The 18,978-nt window shown below is 30.3% G+C and overlaps 4 protein-coding genes across 4 annotated transcripts; 3 read left to right on the top strand and 1 right to left on the bottom strand.

Annotated features, from left to right (window-relative positions):
- The first annotated feature begins 7,643 nt into the window (after nt 1-7,643).
- LOC101253201 (uncharacterized protein At5g39865) lies at nt 7,644-8,951 on the top strand. Its single transcript, XM_004242459.5, has one exon. It carries the CDS (start codon nt 7,892-7,894, stop codon nt 8,654-8,656), a length of 765 nt encoding a protein of 254 aa, XP_004242507.1. The 5' UTR covers nt 7,644-7,891; the 3' UTR covers nt 8,657-8,951.
- Nucleotides 8,952-9,089: 138 nt separating this feature from the next.
- LOC101253502 (uncharacterized protein At5g39865-like) lies at nt 9,090-11,789 on the top strand. The gene has a single exon (XM_004242460.5). The coding sequence runs from the start codon at nt 10,843-10,845 to the stop codon at nt 11,563-11,565; it is 723 nt and encodes a 240-aa protein (XP_004242508.1). The 5' UTR covers nt 9,090-10,842; the 3' UTR covers nt 11,566-11,789.
- Nucleotides 11,790-15,420: 3,631 nt separating this feature from the next.
- On the top strand, nt 15,421-15,924 carry LOC138349419 (uncharacterized). The gene has a single exon (XM_069299762.1). It carries the CDS (start codon nt 15,421-15,423, stop codon nt 15,922-15,924), a length of 504 nt encoding a protein of 167 aa, XP_069155863.1.
- Nucleotides 15,925-16,384: 460 nt separating this feature from the next.
- LOC101244388 (basic leucine zipper 61-like) lies at nt 16,385-18,652 on the bottom strand. The gene is made up of 4 exons (XM_004242504.1): nt 18,486-18,652; nt 17,499-17,589; nt 16,994-17,120; nt 16,385-16,527 (listed from the first exon to the last, which is right to left on the bottom strand). Exons 1-4 carry the CDS (start codon nt 18,650-18,652, stop codon nt 16,385-16,387), a joined length of 528 nt encoding a protein of 175 aa, XP_004242552.1.
- Nucleotides 18,653-18,978: the final 326 nt, after the last annotated feature.

Here is an 18,978-nt window from a genome sequence, read left to right as displayed (position 1 = left end):
TTTTTCCTCTTGGAATGTATTTCCAGCTTATAGTTTATGTTTTGTGCTAGAGAAATGATTGGTTGGGTCACATCTGGTCTCTCTTAGTCCTATTATGGTTGCCAATTTATCATTATTAGTTACTTTTCATGTTGTCTGTACTGTGAATTGATAAACTAGCATAAAGCAGAAAAAGACAGAAATATAAAGATTGAGGCATGGCATGAGAGACCACAAAGTCGTAGTAATTTAGGTCTTTTGTGTTTAGCTGCACTTTATGTTTTTATGGTGGCTAACTATGGGTCCCAATTAAGGGTCCTTTCTCTGTTTCCTTGTCACTAGAAGTAAAAACAAGGAATACAAGACCTGAACTAATTATTTTTTTATTCAAAGAAAAGAGATCCAAATGACATTTTGATGGGCCAACTTTTGAAGGCAGATTCAGTTGGACTTTTAACCTCAAAGGCAGATCCAAAGCTGGAAAAGTGAACCAGCTTTTGAATAATATTTGAAATTATGGCCAAACGTATACTAATATTTACTGAGAGCTTGAACTATTTAATCATTTTCTTAATGCATTGAGTTTTAAGTTTGAAATAGGGAAGTTCTGCATGTAAGTTCTGATAGTGTTATCAGACATTACGGGCTCATATGGTACGAAGGATAAGATATAATTAATTTCGGAATCAATTTTAGGATGTGTTTATGCCATGTTTGCTTGTGATAAAATTGCGGCATAACTTCTCACTAAATAATTATGCTAAGATTGTATGTGTTTTTTTTATCCACGTTGAGGGTGGAATAATTAATCTCAAGATCATTTATTCCCAGGAAAACTAAGGACATTGGAGCCGCATTGAAACATTACGTGTAAAATTATTCTAAAGAGCAAATCAAAGAATCGGAGTACGTCCCAATAAGAAAGAAAAAAAAAGTACCTAGGTATTTACTCAGAACCAACGAATGTCTGACATATATTTTCTATAATTGTTTTTTTTCACTTAACAAGTACCTAGGTATTTACTCAGAACCAACGAATGTCTGACATATATTTTCTATAATTGTTTTTTTTCACTTAACATATTTACTTTGTATATTTTTTCTTAGAGGTACTTTCACATACAGACCCTCACATACAGACCCTCAAATATAGCCTAATTATTCTCCATAGCTATAATTTGATAATTACAATCCATAGCTACATGTTACAGAGAGGAGAGAGGCGAGCAAGAGAAGACAAAGAACAAAGAGTTGGAGAAAGATGAATTCTATATGTATATTATATATATGTATTTGTATATATGATAAGCGGGATTGGGAGAAGGGGAGAGAGGCGAGCGAGAGATGGCAGAGAGCGGAAGAGAGGTAAATTGTATATGTGTTTTGGTTAGATTATTGTATATTATACATATATATCATCAATTTTGGCGAATTATACATTTACAAACGTGACTAATATACAAACTCGAAGTCAGCCCGCATAATTATTGTATGATGTTAGTCATGAGTGGTAATTATAGCAAACTATATCTATGATAAGTAATTAAATAGCATAAGTTAGTTTAATCGCGTAATTTTCTTTTTTTTTCTTACCTTTAATTAAGATTTAGTCCTAACAGGAAGAGTGTTGGTATTTGGACTTTGGTAAGTAAATTCAAGAAAGATTGATGGGCCGGTGCATTACTAGATTTTCCTGGTCCGGCCCAGTTCAATTGTAGCCTACCTGCGGTTGGGCTTGGACTTAAGATACATGCTTGATTGTTTTCAATCTATCAGACGTATGAAAATAAGACTCCAAATTTGAAAAAAAATGTTTTCCTTCTCTTCTTTTTTTTTTTTTGGTCGAACTTAGTCTTACCATCCGAGCAACTCATTTTTATCATTGTTTTTCTTTATTAACTGAATTTCCCAGATAATTTAGCAGGAACGTAGATAATTCTCAAATATAGTTATATTATTACTTGTGAAAAATAGTATTAACAATGATAATAATAATAATAATAATAATAATGATAATAATAATAATAATAATAATACTCATGATTTTCTTATTATAGGCTAGTAGCAATTATCCAAAAGGAATATTGCTTTATTTTACACAATAATAGGTTAATTAGAAAAGGGGGAAAAGGCAAAAAAATAAGTAAAACAAAAGGCAAGTGCTCTTTTTATTTTCTTTTTGGATAATTAACTTATGCATATGAACTATCATACCCTTTCATCTTTTAATATCTACATATTAAAAAAAAAAAAAAAACTTTATCCTGATATCCTCATAATTATCCTCATTCATGTTTCTAAAAAAACAAATGGTATCAAATATAAAATAAGCATTGTACTACCAAACATAAAATGAGCATTGTATTTTTTTTTTATATTGACGATGCATATAACTTTAACTCGTAAGCATGTGACCAAAAAGTAAAAATTGGTTTGTTAATGTGGTCGCTGTAGAAAAATTATGAAGCACATGCAACTTTTCAGAAACCACTTACTTTGGTTGTGTCAAAAATATATGACCTAACCTTTATATTGCAGAAGTATGATCCAATCTAACTCCTCTCGTGCCCTCTAATCATACACTTACATGGTCCACCCATGACCCACACCAAAAAAAAATTGCCCATTTTTTTTCTGTCTCTAACGTATGTCTGAATAATTTACGTGTATTTTAATTATTTTAATAAATGCTTAATGTTCAGGGGTGAATGTATTCACTAATGTTATAACAAATACTAGTAGATATGAATCCATCATTATGAAAATACCATGCATGAATTTTGATGCTATATAATATTGTAAGGGTTTTATCCATAAAACTTGGAATTAAACTTATTAAGTATTTAATTGTGATTATTAGCTAAAAAGAAGAAAAAAAAAAGGATATATTTCTTTTAGTGGCCCTATTCAAGCAAACTGATTTTCTTGTGTTTATTTATGAACTTTTCAAATTTAATGTATATGTGTCATCCTGTGTTAAAATAAGATAATGTAATAGAAACAACATGATATATTGAAGATCAGACAATTGTAAAGGTACTTTTGATATATTATCTATATATAGCTTATTTATCAGTTTTCTAATTAATATTGAATCCAATCAAATACTTTTCAATATTAATTTAAGTAGGGTCGACCATACATTTTAAATATAATCTACTTTTTTGAGAATTTTATGGAGTTTGAAGTAAAATATGAAATTGTGTTTGGATATATTTTTTATAAAGAATATTTTGTCATTTTTCTTAAAGGTATTTAAATACAACCCCCTCAAAAGTAAGAAGTGAGCCGCAAAATAAATTGTAAGTTGTTTTCTAAATTTGAAATACAAACTTCAAACTTAATTTAAATTTTTATATGGCTAAATACAAAAATTTAAATATTGTAATATTTTTTTTTTTTAAAAAGTGAATAATCAATCAAACGAATCGATAATGTATTTTTACGATCTTCAAACGAAAATGTGAATAAGAATTTATGTGATGGATAAGTTTAGATAAGAATATTTCCATTGATCCTCATGATTAGTTTTCTCTGTGGTGATTAAGTACACATCTCACTTATGATTAATTAGTACCAATTACTAATTTATAATCTCAATCAAACTTGTTGAAACTGAAACTTCAGCACAAAGATGGAATATGTTTTCATCTTTATATTAGGTGGTTGGATTAAATCAAGAAGGGTAATAAAAAATACATATAATATTTGTATATACTATGTATCTTATGTATGCCTAAATTGTCAATAACAACATTAACATGCTCATTGTGATTTTATATGTGGGATTTGAAAATGGTAAAATGTATGAGGAATTTGTTTTTATTTTTGTGGTGTAGAGATATAGTTTCTCATAAGACCTTCTCTCAAAAATATCGAAACAAAATATGCTTAAATTGCCCCTATTAAAAAGTTAATTTACTATTGTAATTAGAGTTCTAATTATAGATCCATGAGAATTTAATCGATTCAGTCAAAATTTAGTATTTTTGTCAAGAACTCCACTCAGTATACATAAAGACATTATTGAAAATTCAATAACCTATATTTCATTTTATAAAATTCACAATTTTTAAATTTAAAATTCTAAATTAGTTAATTAAAAATAAAACCCCTGGCAATTTTTTCTAACATACCCAAATCTAAAATTCCATTTTTTAAAAAATCCACATGCTTTCTCATCCTCTCATCAGGATTCATAAATACACATTTTAATTCATTTTTTGGATGGCTAGATTCTATTATATAGTACTAACTACTCTTTAAGTTTGAAGATGTCACTATTATACCAAACTTTCTTTTTAAAAAAATTGAGTCATTATTATTGATCATGTAGCTATCCAACTTTTAATATGTTCAATAATAATAAGCAGTAATGTCAACGTTATGAGTACCAATGTTTTAGCTAGCTCCTAATGATAGTAGGAGTAAGAATTTCACATTCGTATTGTCGTTGGTGTTAAAGTGTTTAATTATCAGCTTTAGATGTTATTTGTTATTTTATTATATTATCAATACAACTCTCACGTGTGAGTCTAATTCTTTTCATGGGTCAAACATATGATTTTTTTTGTATGGATGATTGGAGGTAATATTTAATCTCAGGACCATGTGTTCTCTAATAACATATTAAAGTGTGTAATCATTTCATCTGAAAACTTCAGCAGATTGAGAAAAACACATTTTTATTATTTAATTATATTCTCAACCATTGGAACCAACATCTTCTATAGCTTCTCTCTAAGAGGTCGTTCGGTACAAAGATTAATATAATAATGCATGGATTAGTAATGCTGAGATTAATAGTACAGGGATTAGTAATGTAAAAATTATTTTTACTAAGTGTTTGGTTCATTGTTTCCCACCTCATCTTGTGTTTGGATTATAACTTTATAAGAAAACTTCTTTCCAATTATACCCTTGAATTATTATGCAATTGAGTTAAGGTAAAAATAATTGTCGTACAATATTTTTTTTATGCCCTTCTAACTAGCTATGGAAAAAACAATTTTATTCTTATGTTTGCCTTTTTTTTTTTACTTAAATTATTTCAGAATAAATAATTGTCATCTTAGTAAATTGTTCACTTACATATGTCAATTTTTCATCTGAAAAAAGATAACTATCAACTTTTAAAATTGAAAAGACGGTAAACAATAGTAAAATTAAATAAACCATCTACATTTTCGCATAAAATTGGAAGTTGTAATTTTAATATGTATTTAATTTTATAAATTGTTCAAAATACAAAATATTAGAAAGCCGCACAAACATTTTAATTATTGTGTTTATTTTCTTGATTTTATGTTTTATGATTGTGCTAGTAAATTTATTTAAATAAATTAGCTAACAAATTATTTAGAGAGAGTTGTTTGTTACAATTTTTTTTTTAAATAATTTGTAAGCTAATTTAGTTAAATAAATTTACTAGCACAATCATAAAAAATAAAATCAAGAAAATAAATAAAATAGTTAAAATGTTTTGATGGATATTTATGTCTTTAGTAGACTTATCTCATGTATTGCTAATGCCTCCAAATAGAAGGTATTAGTAATACATCATATAATACCATGTAGGAGGTAGAACCAATCCATTGATTATTATACATAGATCCAATTTTCTACCAACATAATACTGAATATTATCATCTATAATACCTGAACTATTTATTTTAATGTGGCTTACCGAAAAGAATATTAGTACTATAATTGAATTACTTTTTTCACTATTAATACAAGACTTTAGTTGTAAATCAAATCTCTTTTCGTAATTTACATGATTCACCATCTCATGAGCTTATTTGGAGATAAACTTACCTCAATCAATCGAGTAGTTATGATGATCAAATCTTTTGGATTTTTTTTAAATATGTGACATCAAAGCTACAGATAAAGATAGTAAATTGACCTGTGTACGGATAAAATATTGACTATCAATTATTGAATTATCAAATTTAAAATTTAAAAAACTTAAATCGAACATCAAACGTTGATCCTACGCTATAATATTATTTAAGTCAAGTCCACATGATAAATTTACAAAACTTTTGATATGTTACGTGAGTGACATTTTGCTAACGGGTCAAACCGACCCATTTCTTAAACGGGTCAATTTGGATTATTCAATGAATCGATTAATTAATCAACCTGTAATCGATTAATTACTCAATGACTTCTTTTTAATGATTCTAAACTTTTTTGGATGACGTTTCGTTTTTATTGCATTTACCTAATTAACTCTATAATTTTTCTTATATGTAAATTAACTATTCTTTATAAAATGTTTACTAATTAGAATAAAAATCATAGAAATTGCAATTTATTTTTATTTTTTTAAAAGTTGGTAATCTACGAGACAGATTTTAGAAGCAAGTTCTGAAATCTCTCATATTTTATGATTTTGTTGACTTTTCAGTTTAGAGAGCTAGACTTATACGAATATTAATAATGTAATATTAGTTATAAATAAATTTATGTATTAGTTATGTTGAGTTTTTATCAGTAAATGAATAAATTTAAATTAATATAATTTACATTATTATTGATGTTGTTAAGCCATTCAGTCAAAACTCAAATTATTGTGAAAGAAAAACTTATTTGGATATTAATAATAATGTCACGATTCAAACTAAATCGACTGTTTTTAGAGATTTTTTAGAAAAAATCAAGTAAGATAATGTATACTTTTAGTCTTAATACAAAATTATGAAGCATCACATGAGTGTTAAAATTAGTAAGAGAATTGAAATATTAAGCACTAGAAAAGGAAATAAATAGCCTACCTAATTCTTGTCAATATTGTCACACAATTATCACCCTCTTATAACCTATAGTTTCACATTGAACGTATTTGCTGGAAGCCAATAAAATAATTGTCAAACATATTTAAAGAGATATATATTAATGTATACTCTTTTCAGCCAATAAAAAACAATTTTAATACGTAACATAAAACATTACACTAAATTTTGAAGTTAATACTTAAATTTAAAATTTTAAAAAGTAGCTCAGAATATTTGAAAATTTAATCAAATAATTATCCGAAGATAATTTTTTAATTTAATCAAAAAACTATGACCAATACCTTTTTTGACAGATTTAAATCGTATGGCTTTTTTTTAGTTAAATTTTCCAATTAATCAAAAAAAAAAAAAAAAAAACTAAAAAAATTAGTCAAACCATACATGTGCAAGTCAGATTTCATCTCCATTATTATTATTATTTTATCTTCAAAATCTACTTTTTATTTTTTTTCTCTTTCATTTTACATAATACTTTTCCTCCATATTTTTTTAAATCCCAGAATAATCCATAGCAGTTTTATTTTCTTCCTTTTTTGCCTTTCTAATTAGCACTATGTAGTGAACATCTGATAAATTTTTCATTATGTGATAATTTATAAATTATATAAAGTATAAAATTTTTATTAGATAAGTTGTAAATCTTAAGCTTGATTCAGAAAATATTAAAGAGAAACTGATTTTAAATTATTTGTGTAAAAAGTTACCATCAAAATGATTTGAGTCATTCGGAAAGACTCCTTATTTACTTTTGTATATTTTTATTTTTAATAATAGTAACTGATTTAAATATTATATGATAATATTTATATAAATTAATACTATACTATATTATTAGAATTTGCAAATAATTAATTACAAGTGAAAAATTTATATTAAAATAAAAGTAATTTTCACCTTCTCTGTTAGCCACTGTCACCCCCACCCACCCTTAACACTGACGCCAAACCCTTCTCCTTCTCACTGTCCCCACTCCCATCTTCTTCAACAATATATTTTCTTCCATTTTCCGCCATTGATTTCAACCAAGAAACCTCAATAATCAAGTTTCAACAAAGTTGTTCTTCTTCTTCTTATTGTTGTTGATTCAGTTCTTCGATCTCTGCAAAACCATGTTGGTAACTCGAACCAAATCAAAGATTTGGAATCACAGCACCAATTCCCCCAAATTCTCCTGTCCTTCTTTCAAAGATATTCAAACCCTTTTCTCCGACGATTCAAATTGCAATTCACCCACTCCCAACAAAAAACCCAATATCTTCCATCGTGTACGCCGTGTTAGCGCTGTTCTTCGTGCTCTATCAGTACGACCCGGACCCGATTTACCCCTCAAAACCCTACTCCCTCAACCCGAAACAAATCTCAAGGAGACCCGTAAATCGGAGCCGTTGATTCAAATCCCAGGAGCTGAGAAAAAGATTGTGATCTACTTCACCAGTCTGAGAGTAATTCGTTCTACATTTGACGATTGCAAAGCCGTTCGAACGATTCTCCGTAGCTTCCGAGTTTCGATCGACGAACGAGATGTGTCCATGGATTCTGGGTTTATGGATGAGCTAAAGACGATATTGGGTATCCGTGAAAAGACGAAACCGTCTTTGCCGAGAGTTTTCATTGGCGGGAGGTACATTGGTGGTGCGGAGGAGATTCGGCAGCTACATGAAGCAGGTGAGCTGAAGAAGTACGTTGAAGGACTGATTCCGGCGGATTTAAGCACGTGTGAAGTGTGTGGCGGCCATAGATTTATCCTCTGTGACGAGTGCAATGGTAGCCACAAGTATTATAGCGAGAAAGGTGGATTCAGAACTTGTACGGCTTGTAATGAGAATGGTTTGATCAGGTGCCCATCTTGTTACTATGCCCCAATTACACTATGATTAGATTAGCAAGCTCTATAACTATATTTTAGGCTAGTCAGAAAGTATAAGCTGAAAATGAAGACGAAAACTTTATACACTTCATTTTCTTCTTCTTTTTAATCTTCCATTAGCAGCTTTTTTGTATGATTAATCTCTCTTTCTCTTCTTCTTTTTTCTCCTTTTTTGGTGGAGGTAGAGGGAATTGGTGCATTGGGTGTGTTTATATGCTAAGAAAGCAGTTTGATTAGATGCAAAATGTTATCTTTAGTTGATTTTTCTATGTATTTTTTTTCATAGTTTGCTTGATTACAAATATGCTGTGCCTGAACAAATTGTTATTGATTAGGGATAACACTCTCTGATTAACAGAGTTCTAGTGTCTTAGTCGTATCCATTATCTGTATATATGTGATGAAGTTAAGTTCTATTAAAATGTCTTTCTGAAAGTTGGTTAGCTATTTTGCATAAAGATAATGAGTAATGACAATCAAATCTTGCACATTGCCTCATTTCTTTGGGTTGGCTCTAATTCGACAACAACAAATCCCATTAGTGGGGTATGGGGAGGGGTAGGATGTACACAAACCTTTATGCCTATCTCGTGGAGATAGAGATAGGGAGGCTGTTTCCGATAAAGAAATTATTACATAACTTTGAATTCTGGTTTCTGAATATTGATTTTGCTTGTGACATAATCTATTGAATGTGTTTAGCAACTTTGAGGCAGGGGCTAACCTCCGCGTATAGCCCTAGACCCCTTCCAAAACTATCTATTTCTATTTTGTTTTACCAACAATGCAGCTCGGAAGAGTTTGCATATGACCGATTATTCTATTAGGTATTTGTTCTTTCCCTCTCTCACTAGCCTATGTAGTATGTACAAACTCTGTCATCAAAGCTTAGACAAATGGATTCAGTTAAAGTTGGTTTAATCTTGGTAGATAAAGTTATCGAGTAACTATATCTGTGTTGATGAAAGGTAGTAGGCATTTTGGCAACATTTTGATATTAAGATTGGGTGATATTCCTTCCCAAGTATAGGCGTTTACAGTGAGCTAGAGCGCCAAGGGAAGCTTTCTAGCCTGAGAGTTGTGGGCTCTTCCTTGTTGCAGTAACAACTATATCTGTAGAATTATGCTTACAGGAGAAACATATTGTTTACGGTGAAAGCATCTTTTGAATGAAAATACTGACATGTACATTCAATCTTGGGTGATCTGAATTATATAGTGCATGTGGTGGTGATTGTAGCAGATAACTTGATGAAAATAGTTGTTGAGGTACATGTAAATTGCTGGGACATTACTGTCACCTCATCGGTGTTTTTGCCACTTTAGATAATATCAACATGCAGATACTTATATTTCACGCATCGATGGTGTTGTGATATGCACCAGTAACTTTAGAAAAAGAAAGGAAAGGCACATTACCCATGTCTTCTCGCCTTTCCAGTAGCTCCCCTCTGTTGATCACCTTCTTTTAACATTGTTTGCCATACCCAAACACCTCTAATTCCAGAAATCTGTCCTTCACCTCACAGAGATAAATCATCAAACATCATAAAATCGAACAAAAAGAGATGATTTGATCAAAAATCGAAATAGATAAAGAGGAGAAATGTGTGCGCATCTGGCTAGCCAACTTCCATTGTTTCGTTAGATTTCCCAATTTTTCTGTGAGACAAGACCAAAGGGAAGGCCGGCCGGAGCCCCAGGAAGAGGATCAATATTTTTTTAAAATCTATTAACACGTGTCACTTAATCAAGCATTGAGAAAAAAATATTCCTTTCAATTCGTTTGTCTTTCAACAAAATAATCTTTTACAACTCTTTAATTCTTACTTTACAATTTATACATATTAGAAACAAATTGAAATAAGGAGTATCCTTTTGTTAAGTACGTGCCTACGTACATATTCTTAGGTTATATGCGCCACCAGTTTGGAGTCTTGTACAATTTTTTGCCCCATGTTAGGATTTGGTAGTTGAAAATATTTATCAAAGGGATATATTTTTTTACAAGTTAGAAAGGCAAAATATGTATTAATTAATCGTAAACAAAATTACAGTAAAAGGGAAGGAAGCATTTGATGGATGCGGACCGGGTCTTGTTTACTAATAATAAGGCATTTCTGAAAGTCGGAAAATCGGAAACCCCATTGCGTGGCGCTGATCATAGCGTTGTTGTTTCGATTTCTGGAAATCATGTTGCTTAGTCGAACCAAATCAAAGATTTGGATTCACAACAACGATTCTCCTAGTTTTTCTTGTTCTTCTTTCAAAGATATCAACACCCTTTTCTCCGACGATTCTGATTACAATTCACCCGTTTCCACCACCAAAAAATCCAATATATTCCATCGTGTCCTCCGCGTTAACGCCGTCCTCCGTGCTTTCTCTACCCGTCCCGCACCCGAACCCGAACCCGAATCAACAACTCCGAAATCCATTCAAATCCCAGCAGCTGAGAAGAAAATAGTGATTTACTTCACCAGCCTCAGAGTAATTCGTTCTACATTTGATGATTGCAAAGCCGTTCGATCAATTCTCTCTAGCTTTCGTGTTTCGGTGGATGAACGAGATGTGTCTATGGATGCTGGGTTCATGGAAGAGCTAAAGACCATATTGGGTACCCGTGTAAAGACGAAATTGACCTTGCCCAGAGTTTTCATCGGTGGGAGTTATGTTGGTGGCGCAACGGAGATTATTCAGCTGCATGAAGCCGGTGAGCTGAAGAAATACGTTGAAGGGTTGACTCCGGCAGAATTCAGCACGTGCCAAGTGTGTGGAGGAAATAGATTTGTTCTCTGTGAAGAGTGCAGTGGTAGCCAAAAGTGTTATAGCGAGAAAAGTGGATTCAGGACTTGCACGGTTTGTAATGAGAATGGTTTGATCAGGTGCCCTTCCTGTTACATCCCGATACTCTGAATGCAATCGTTAACATTGTTTTCGTTAGATTAGTCAGAAAGTATTAGCTGAAAATTCAGGTGAAAATTTCAGTAGTAGAAGGATTGCTGTGCTTATAAAAGTAAAGTAAAGAAGGCAGTTCGGTTTTTGCAAAATGCTCTCTTTAGTTTTGACATAGTTCTGTAAAGTACTAATTGATAAGTGACTACAACTATGTGGTATAATACATGCTAATTATGCATAAATTGTGTTGTTGTCCTTCGGTAAATTTCGTAGATTTGATTCATCTTTTTCATTTTTTGTTGTACTGATTTTTACATATGCTACGTCTGTGTAACAATTGTTTGTGCTTGGTGGTTTAGTCATATACTTAAGGTTGATGACGTATCGAAGGGTCCCTAACTGAAGTTCTTATAACAATCCTTTTTAATGACACTCAAATGTTGTTCATTGTTTCATCTAGACGTGTTCGACTTTGCTTGTGGCTGTGGCCTATTTATTGATTGTCTTAGCAAAATTGTGTTGTTTGGGCAGGCTAGCCTCCTTTGGTAGTCCAATACCTCTTCTACATTAGCGAATTCAAATTTAGACATTGTATGTTACAAGTATGGGTTCTATAATGTGTATTTAACTCCATCTATACTTGTTTTCAAGAAAACATAGGTCAATCCCAGACTTTTGATTTGCCAATCCTTCAAATCAGTTGTCAGATCCACCATTTTCCTTTTACGCTATCTATTTGCATTAGTCAATATATTCAGGTACCATTTATATTGAATGGTGTTTGTAACAAGCCTCGACTTACCTTCATTGGTTAAATATTAAGTTTTTATGCTCTCCCTTCCCAACTATACATATTTATTTAGATGTTGAGAGTTCTCGAGCCACAGAAAGCTTTCTAGTTTGAGAGTTGTCGGCTCTCCCTTGTTGCAGTAAAACTATATTTGTAGGTGTATGCTTAAAGGACAAACATATTGTTCATGGTGAATGCATCCTTTGGAAGAATATAGCTGGATGTCTTTCACTATCACAAATGAAAATCTTATAATGGAAGAGTAAGCTCTGGCATTGATCACAATTGACCTAAAACATCCTACCTAATTATTTTTGCCTTCACTTGTAAAAGCGTAAAATGATACTAACTGCTATCATGGCCAGCTTTTTCATTTGTATTTTTACAATAGTTTAAATAGCTGGCGGACAGCGAAAGCTGGTGTTTGAGAAGAGTGAGTCTTTGAAATTGATCCCTTGCTTTAAGGATCCAAGTGCAAGTCTAGTTGGACTAATTCATTCTTCTTTGATGTTTGAATGACTGCCACCAGCTATCTTGGTAAATGGTAGATTACTGTCGTTCCTTAGGGTTCATTGTTTTCTTTTCTCATTGTTTGGATATTGAGGTATAGTAAAAACTTACCCGTACTCAGGTATTAAACCAGACAAATTGACTTGTCACTTGAAAACTAAAGTGACGATGCATTTATAGACGACATATAGGTTTTGCATTTGTTGGTTTGATATAAACACGGGGTGTTGGTTAGTATTATGTACACCACGAGGCATGTGACAGTTTTGAGGTTCAAGAAGAAGCAGTCTACATAAATTATGTACTGAACATTGTACTCTTCATTGAATCACTATTAATTGTCTTTATTAACTGGAAACACATTCATGGCCCTCCTAAATGTTCCTTGATGTTGTAGCAGCTAAATTGTAGCATTGTGCTATAGCTAGGTTGGTATTAATATTGTGACATTGAAAATGTTGTAGTATGAATTGAATTGTATACAATAAAGCGTTTACGTACACTTTACCCTCCCAGACCCGTTGTTGTTGAAGTGTACTTTAATGGGTTGTAACAAACCAACAAGAACAGTTTGATATAGATTGTTGGATTAAGGGGGCTTTATGTCCATTTGCCTTTCAACAAGAAAGCAAGTAGCATGTGCTATCTTTTCCTTTTTCAGTTCTTTTCGAAAAGAAACAAACTTTGCTTTGTCTTTAGTAGTAGTACTACATTTTTCATGCACTTGCTTCAATGTTGAGGACTCGTGTCCAAAAAATATGCTTGGTCAAGGTCCCTTAACTAACTCAGGAGGTGCGAACTATTAGAATTTATATAAAAAGAATTGACGAAAAGAGTATATTTAATCCATAAACTTCAACTGAAAAATGTTAAACCTTTTTTTTTTTTTGGGGGGGGGGGGGGTTAAAAAGTGGTTTTGCAAAAGCAGAGTTTAAAAAAAAGGTATGGATGAGCCTTTTCTTTAACAATAATGACACAGATAAATCAAACTTTTAACAGATGACATAAATGAGTCTTTTCTGAAAATTCGATGACATATTTGAGCCTCAAATCGCCTATTGAGAATCGATGAGCCAAATTCTCTTTTGTACAAAAAAGAAGAGTTGCTCCTCCGTTTCATTTTGTGTACACACATTTTTCATTTGTTTAAAAATCAATGACATTTTTTAATAATTTAGTTCTAAACTTTTTATATTATCGTTAATATATGATTTTGTATCCACAAAAATGTTTATGATATATTTCAGACTATAAACTTTTTTAAAAATATTATAATACAGTGGACAAGTAAAATAAATCGGAAGTAACTATGAGGTAGAGCTATTAACCAAAATAGTATACAATAAATCATAAATGTAATGTGAGCTAGCCCATTTCTTCTGCCGCCTTAATGGAGTAATTATTTTTAATTACGTGAAGTGCTAGTTGGTTGTTTAATTTATCTGAACTTTTAGTGAAAGATTCGATTCTTCACTTTATAATTTTTTTTTTTACGATATTGACCTCCATCGACTATTCAGTCGTATAATGGTGTACTTAATTTTTTCTAAACTCATGTTTGTGTAATTATAACTAAAACGATGTTATGTGAATGCATTCCTATAGTTTGTATTAGGGGTGTCAAAAATGAACTCAAATATAAATAACTCGTTCAATCCGTTCAGAATTTTAAGAGTTGGGTTCAAGATGAATTGGGTTCAATCTCAACCCATTCAAGCATAACCCATTTGAAGAAAATTCTCACGTGAGATCAATTCAATCTCCAATTTCAATCCGTTTTAAAACTTTTTATTAAGATATGTTCTTATATTTAAGGTAGGAATTATTATCTGTTTAACATCAATCCTTTTGTTATTTTTTTTTTTAAAAAAAATTCTGAAGCTGAAATTCAAATTGTGATTATAAAAGTTAAAATATAAATTGTTAAATTATTGAGATTAATCGGATCAAATTGGGCAGGTGAAGATTCAACCCATTTTTTGTCCATTTGAGTCCAAAATAAACTTGATCAGATCAAGATCCAACCCAACTTTTATGTCAGCCCATTTTAATATTCTCAATTTTAACCCAAATGCTCATTTGACACCCCTAGTTTGTACACATGTATATATAAAAAGAGACAAACTTATGTTGGACATGTTGGGCCTTACCTTGCTAGTTTCTAAATATATAAACCTAGAAATCTTCGTATAATTTCATTTTTCTAACTTTCCATAAATGAGTAATTAAAATGAATTAGGCATGAAGTAGGATTAATAAACAACACTATTAGTTTCCTTTTTCGAAAAGACTAATTAATTGAATCATATTACAAGTTACACTCTATATATATGCGCCTTTAGTTTTAGCATTAGTTCTCACTTTTCTCCCTTTTTCTTTTATATAGTTTTGTTCTTAGTGTTAAGTGCAATTTTAGATACTACAAAGAAACAATGTCAACATACGTTCATCCGGTTTACTGTCGAAATTCACATTTTTTTTCAATTCCAAGAGTTGAATATACATAACCTATTTTCATCAGTTGGGCTTTTCCGCCTGAGGGATGTATCAAGATCAATACTGATGGCAGTTTCATGCCTGATTCGGGGTTGGCAGGGTTTGGAGGTGTCGCACGTGATGATCTGGGAAGATGGTTGGGTGGATTCTATGGACGACTTGGCATGAGAGTTACGTCAAGTCTTACAGCTGAGTTATGGGCAATACACGGAGGTCTGATTTTGGCAAAGAAATACAATTTGAAGAAGGTTATTATCGAGACAGATTCGAGCGAAGCCTTGAAGTGGATTTGTCGAATGGGTAACGTCTCAAAAGTTCATCCAGAAAAAAACGTTGTTATAGAAGAATGCAAGAGTCTTATATCCGAACTTGGTATTGTACTAATTCGCACTTTGAGACAGGGAAATAACTGCGCAGATCACCTGGCGAAGTTGAGAAGGATACAACAAGAAGACATGGTAATAATAGATCGCCCACCACATTCCGTGCAACTTTTGCTTCGTGCGGACATGAACCACGTAGCATATCCTAGGTATCCCAAACATGGATCGTCGAGTTGTAAATCATTTGTTAAAATCTAAAAGAATGTAATAGCATATTAGTATTGAAATAGAAAAATAAATGTAAAAAAGAGGTTTGATTTCTCCCATTAATAAAATATGTTATGAAAAAATTGTCTTATTTTTCATGTTTTAAGTTTTTTATTTTTACTACTAACTAATAATTATCAACAAAAAAAAGTATGTTTAACATGCAATTTTATAAACTCTCTCTCTCTCTCTCTCTATATATATATATGAAAGAATAAGAACCAACAACAAACATTACTTAAAAATTCATTTCAAATATTATAAATTAAAATATCCATAAGATCACCAAGTATTTAACATTGTCCTAGATATTCATATCATAAAAATTTACTCCTTAAATTGCATAAAGAAAATTTAAAACTTACCCCCCCCCCCCAAATCCCACCCCTACATAGAAAAGGAATAATCCAACAAAAATAGCAACAACATTTTTTGGTTGGTTCACAAGTCATCAATCCTGGTGTGGATAAAAGTTCATGGTATCAAAGTTGAGATACTGATCCATGTCTATTTCTGACTCACAAAAGTTGGAACTTTGACTCTTTGCAAGTTCCTTAAGCGTCTCCAACTCAAGTTTCAACTCTTCAGTTTGTGCTGCAATTAATACGATCAAGATTTTAATTAAGTACGTTCTAGCTAGTTATAAATTTTCTTAATTATCTGTCACGCCCCACACTAAAGGTGGTGCGACCAAACATTAGCTACCTTATTCGATTGAGCTAGCCACTAAGACATAGTGGAAAAGGAATAATAAGGAACAACAAGTGCATCATAATAACTTGTTGAAATAAAATAACTGAATCGACAATGTCATAACAAAATCAATGACACAAAATAAGAGACAACAAGACCTACTCATTAATTTATGATATCAATTTTGTTGTGACCTCAATAGAGTAAGGTATAGGCGCATCATCTAGTTTGGGGCGTGACATATATTATCATATGATAAATTATATTATTATTATTTAATTAGCATTTATATATTGTAATTCCTCCGCAAGTAGAAATTTGAAATAATAATATTAAAAATATATAAGAGAGGAGATATATAATATACCAATGCTTGAATTAGATTTGTGAATGACAATATCCAATTGTTGTTGCAACATTTCGTTCTCCAGCATCAACTTCTTTTTATTATATTTAGCATTTTCTATTTCTGATCCAGCCCAAGCTATTGTATTCTGCATCAAACACGTATATAAAGAAATAATATTAGTGTTAATAATTATATATATAATAGAACAATCAACCTATTGATATCGGAAGATTCAAAAAATTCTTATGCACTTTGAATAATTCATTCAACATTGCTTCATCAATTTATTTGTATATATATGTGTGAAATGTAAAAAAGAAATTTTGCGTATATATAATTAGGTATGCTTAATCTAGTGTAACGAAAATAATCTTTTTATTCCATCACAAATGTTAAAATAAAATTTTCTAATATAGTACGCACGTGTACTATTTTCAAACCAACCAAGGACAAAATAAAATGAAATTAAATAATGAATTGAAACACCATTAGAATTTAAAATATTGATGTAGATTTTTATTACCTCTAATTCTTTGACTTTCTTTTCCAATTCAGCTGTGTATTCCATCTTTTTGTTCCTGGATCTTTGTGCTGATAGTCGATTTGACATGATTCTATAAACACAATTTCAGAAAATTAAATTAAATTACGTACTAGGTTCAACACATAAAATCTTATAAAAGCAAAATAAAAATATTATTTATGTACAACTAGAAAACACAATTTTCTGATAAAATTCTCTAATCGGATCATATCCATTGACTATTGGTTTGTTAAAAATATTTTCTATTGACTCCTCATTAAAATTTCAAACATCTAGAAATTTATATTTTTTAGTATCTATAAAAAAGAATTATATATTATATATCTCGCATTATAAAAATAAAGTAAAATCTAATTATTTCCTATATAACTAGAAAAAGAAAATCTAATTGAAATAGGGGATAATTCGCATAATCAATCATTTTAAAAATATTCATTAATAAATTTCAAATGTTGATAAAAAAAATTCGCATTTTTAAAATTAGCACGGAATGAATATATATATATATATATATATATATATATATATATATATATATATATATATATATATATATATATCTCGCAACATTATAAAATTAAAGTAAAATCTAATTAATTCCCATATAACTAGAAAAAGAAAATCTCATCGAAACAAGGATAATTCGCATAATCAATCATTAAAAAGAATTAATTAAAAATTTTCAAATATTGATGAAAAAAATTTCACATTTTTAAAAGTAGCATGGAATGAAAAAATCATATATGTATATAACCTATATATATATATATATATATATATCGCAACATTATAAAAATAAAGTAAATCTAGTTATTTCCCATATAAATAGAAAAAGAAAACCTAATCGAAACAGGTGATAATTCGCATATCATTTCAACAAATTTTTCATTAGAAAATTTTTGATAAAAAAAAATTCACTTTTTTAAAAGTAGCATGGAATAAAAATAAATTATTTATGTATATAACCTTTTCATTTTCTTCCAATCTACGTTAGGATCTACTTGACCATGCTTGAGTTCAGAATTCATTGCTTCTTCCAATGTTTGAACATTATTAATTGGTTCATTTTGAGTTGGAGTTTTCGAGCACAAATCCAAATCAGACTCATAAGATCTTTTTCGTTTCTCATCCATGTTTCCTACAATAAATTTTGTTAAATTACTTAAAGGAACAATGCATAAAAAAGAAAAATAATTAGCAAGAAAATAAAAGAAAATGAATTATAAAATATATAAACTAATACATGTATACCTCTCAAAGAATATTTCTTTAAATTTTTTATAAGGTTAGACAATTGTTACTAAATGTCTTTTTATAGAGACTGAAAAATGATTTTTTTCACTTGGACGACTGGTCAACGCGTAAATTAGATTTTATATGATTCAAATATTTAAATAAAAAAGTGTATATATATATATATATATATATATATATATATATATATATATATATTATTTTA

This window comes from Solanum lycopersicum, chromosome 6, assembly GCF_036512215.1.
Source record: "Solanum lycopersicum chromosome 6, SLM_r2.1".
Classification (NCBI taxonomy): Eukaryota; Viridiplantae; Streptophyta; class Magnoliopsida; order Solanales; family Solanaceae; genus Solanum; species Solanum lycopersicum.
This window is presented reverse-complemented; position numbering and strand designations above follow the sequence as displayed.

Coding starts and splice junctions, on each gene's coding strand:
- LOC101253201 (XM_004242459.5), top strand. CDS start 7,892: ATGTTGGTAACTCGAACCAAATCAAAGATTTGGAATCACAGCACCAAT.
- LOC101253502 (XM_004242460.5), top strand. CDS start 10,843: ATGTTGCTTAGTCGAACCAAATCAAAGATTTGGATTCACAACAACGAT.
- LOC138349419 (XM_069299762.1), top strand. CDS start 15,421: ATGCCTGATTCGGGGTTGGCAGGGTTTGGAGGTGTCGCACGTGATGAT.
- LOC101244388 (XM_004242504.1), bottom strand. CDS start 18,652: ATGGATGAGAAACGAAAAAGATCTTATGAGTCTGATTTGGATTTGTGC. Junction 17,590..18,485: donor GATTGGAAGAAAATGAAAAG/GTTATATACATA, acceptor TTGTGTTTATAG/AATCATGTCAAATCGACTAT. Junction 16,528..16,993: donor CAAATCTAATTCAAGCATTG/GTATATTATATA, acceptor TATTAATTGCAG/CACAAACTGAAGAGTTGAAA.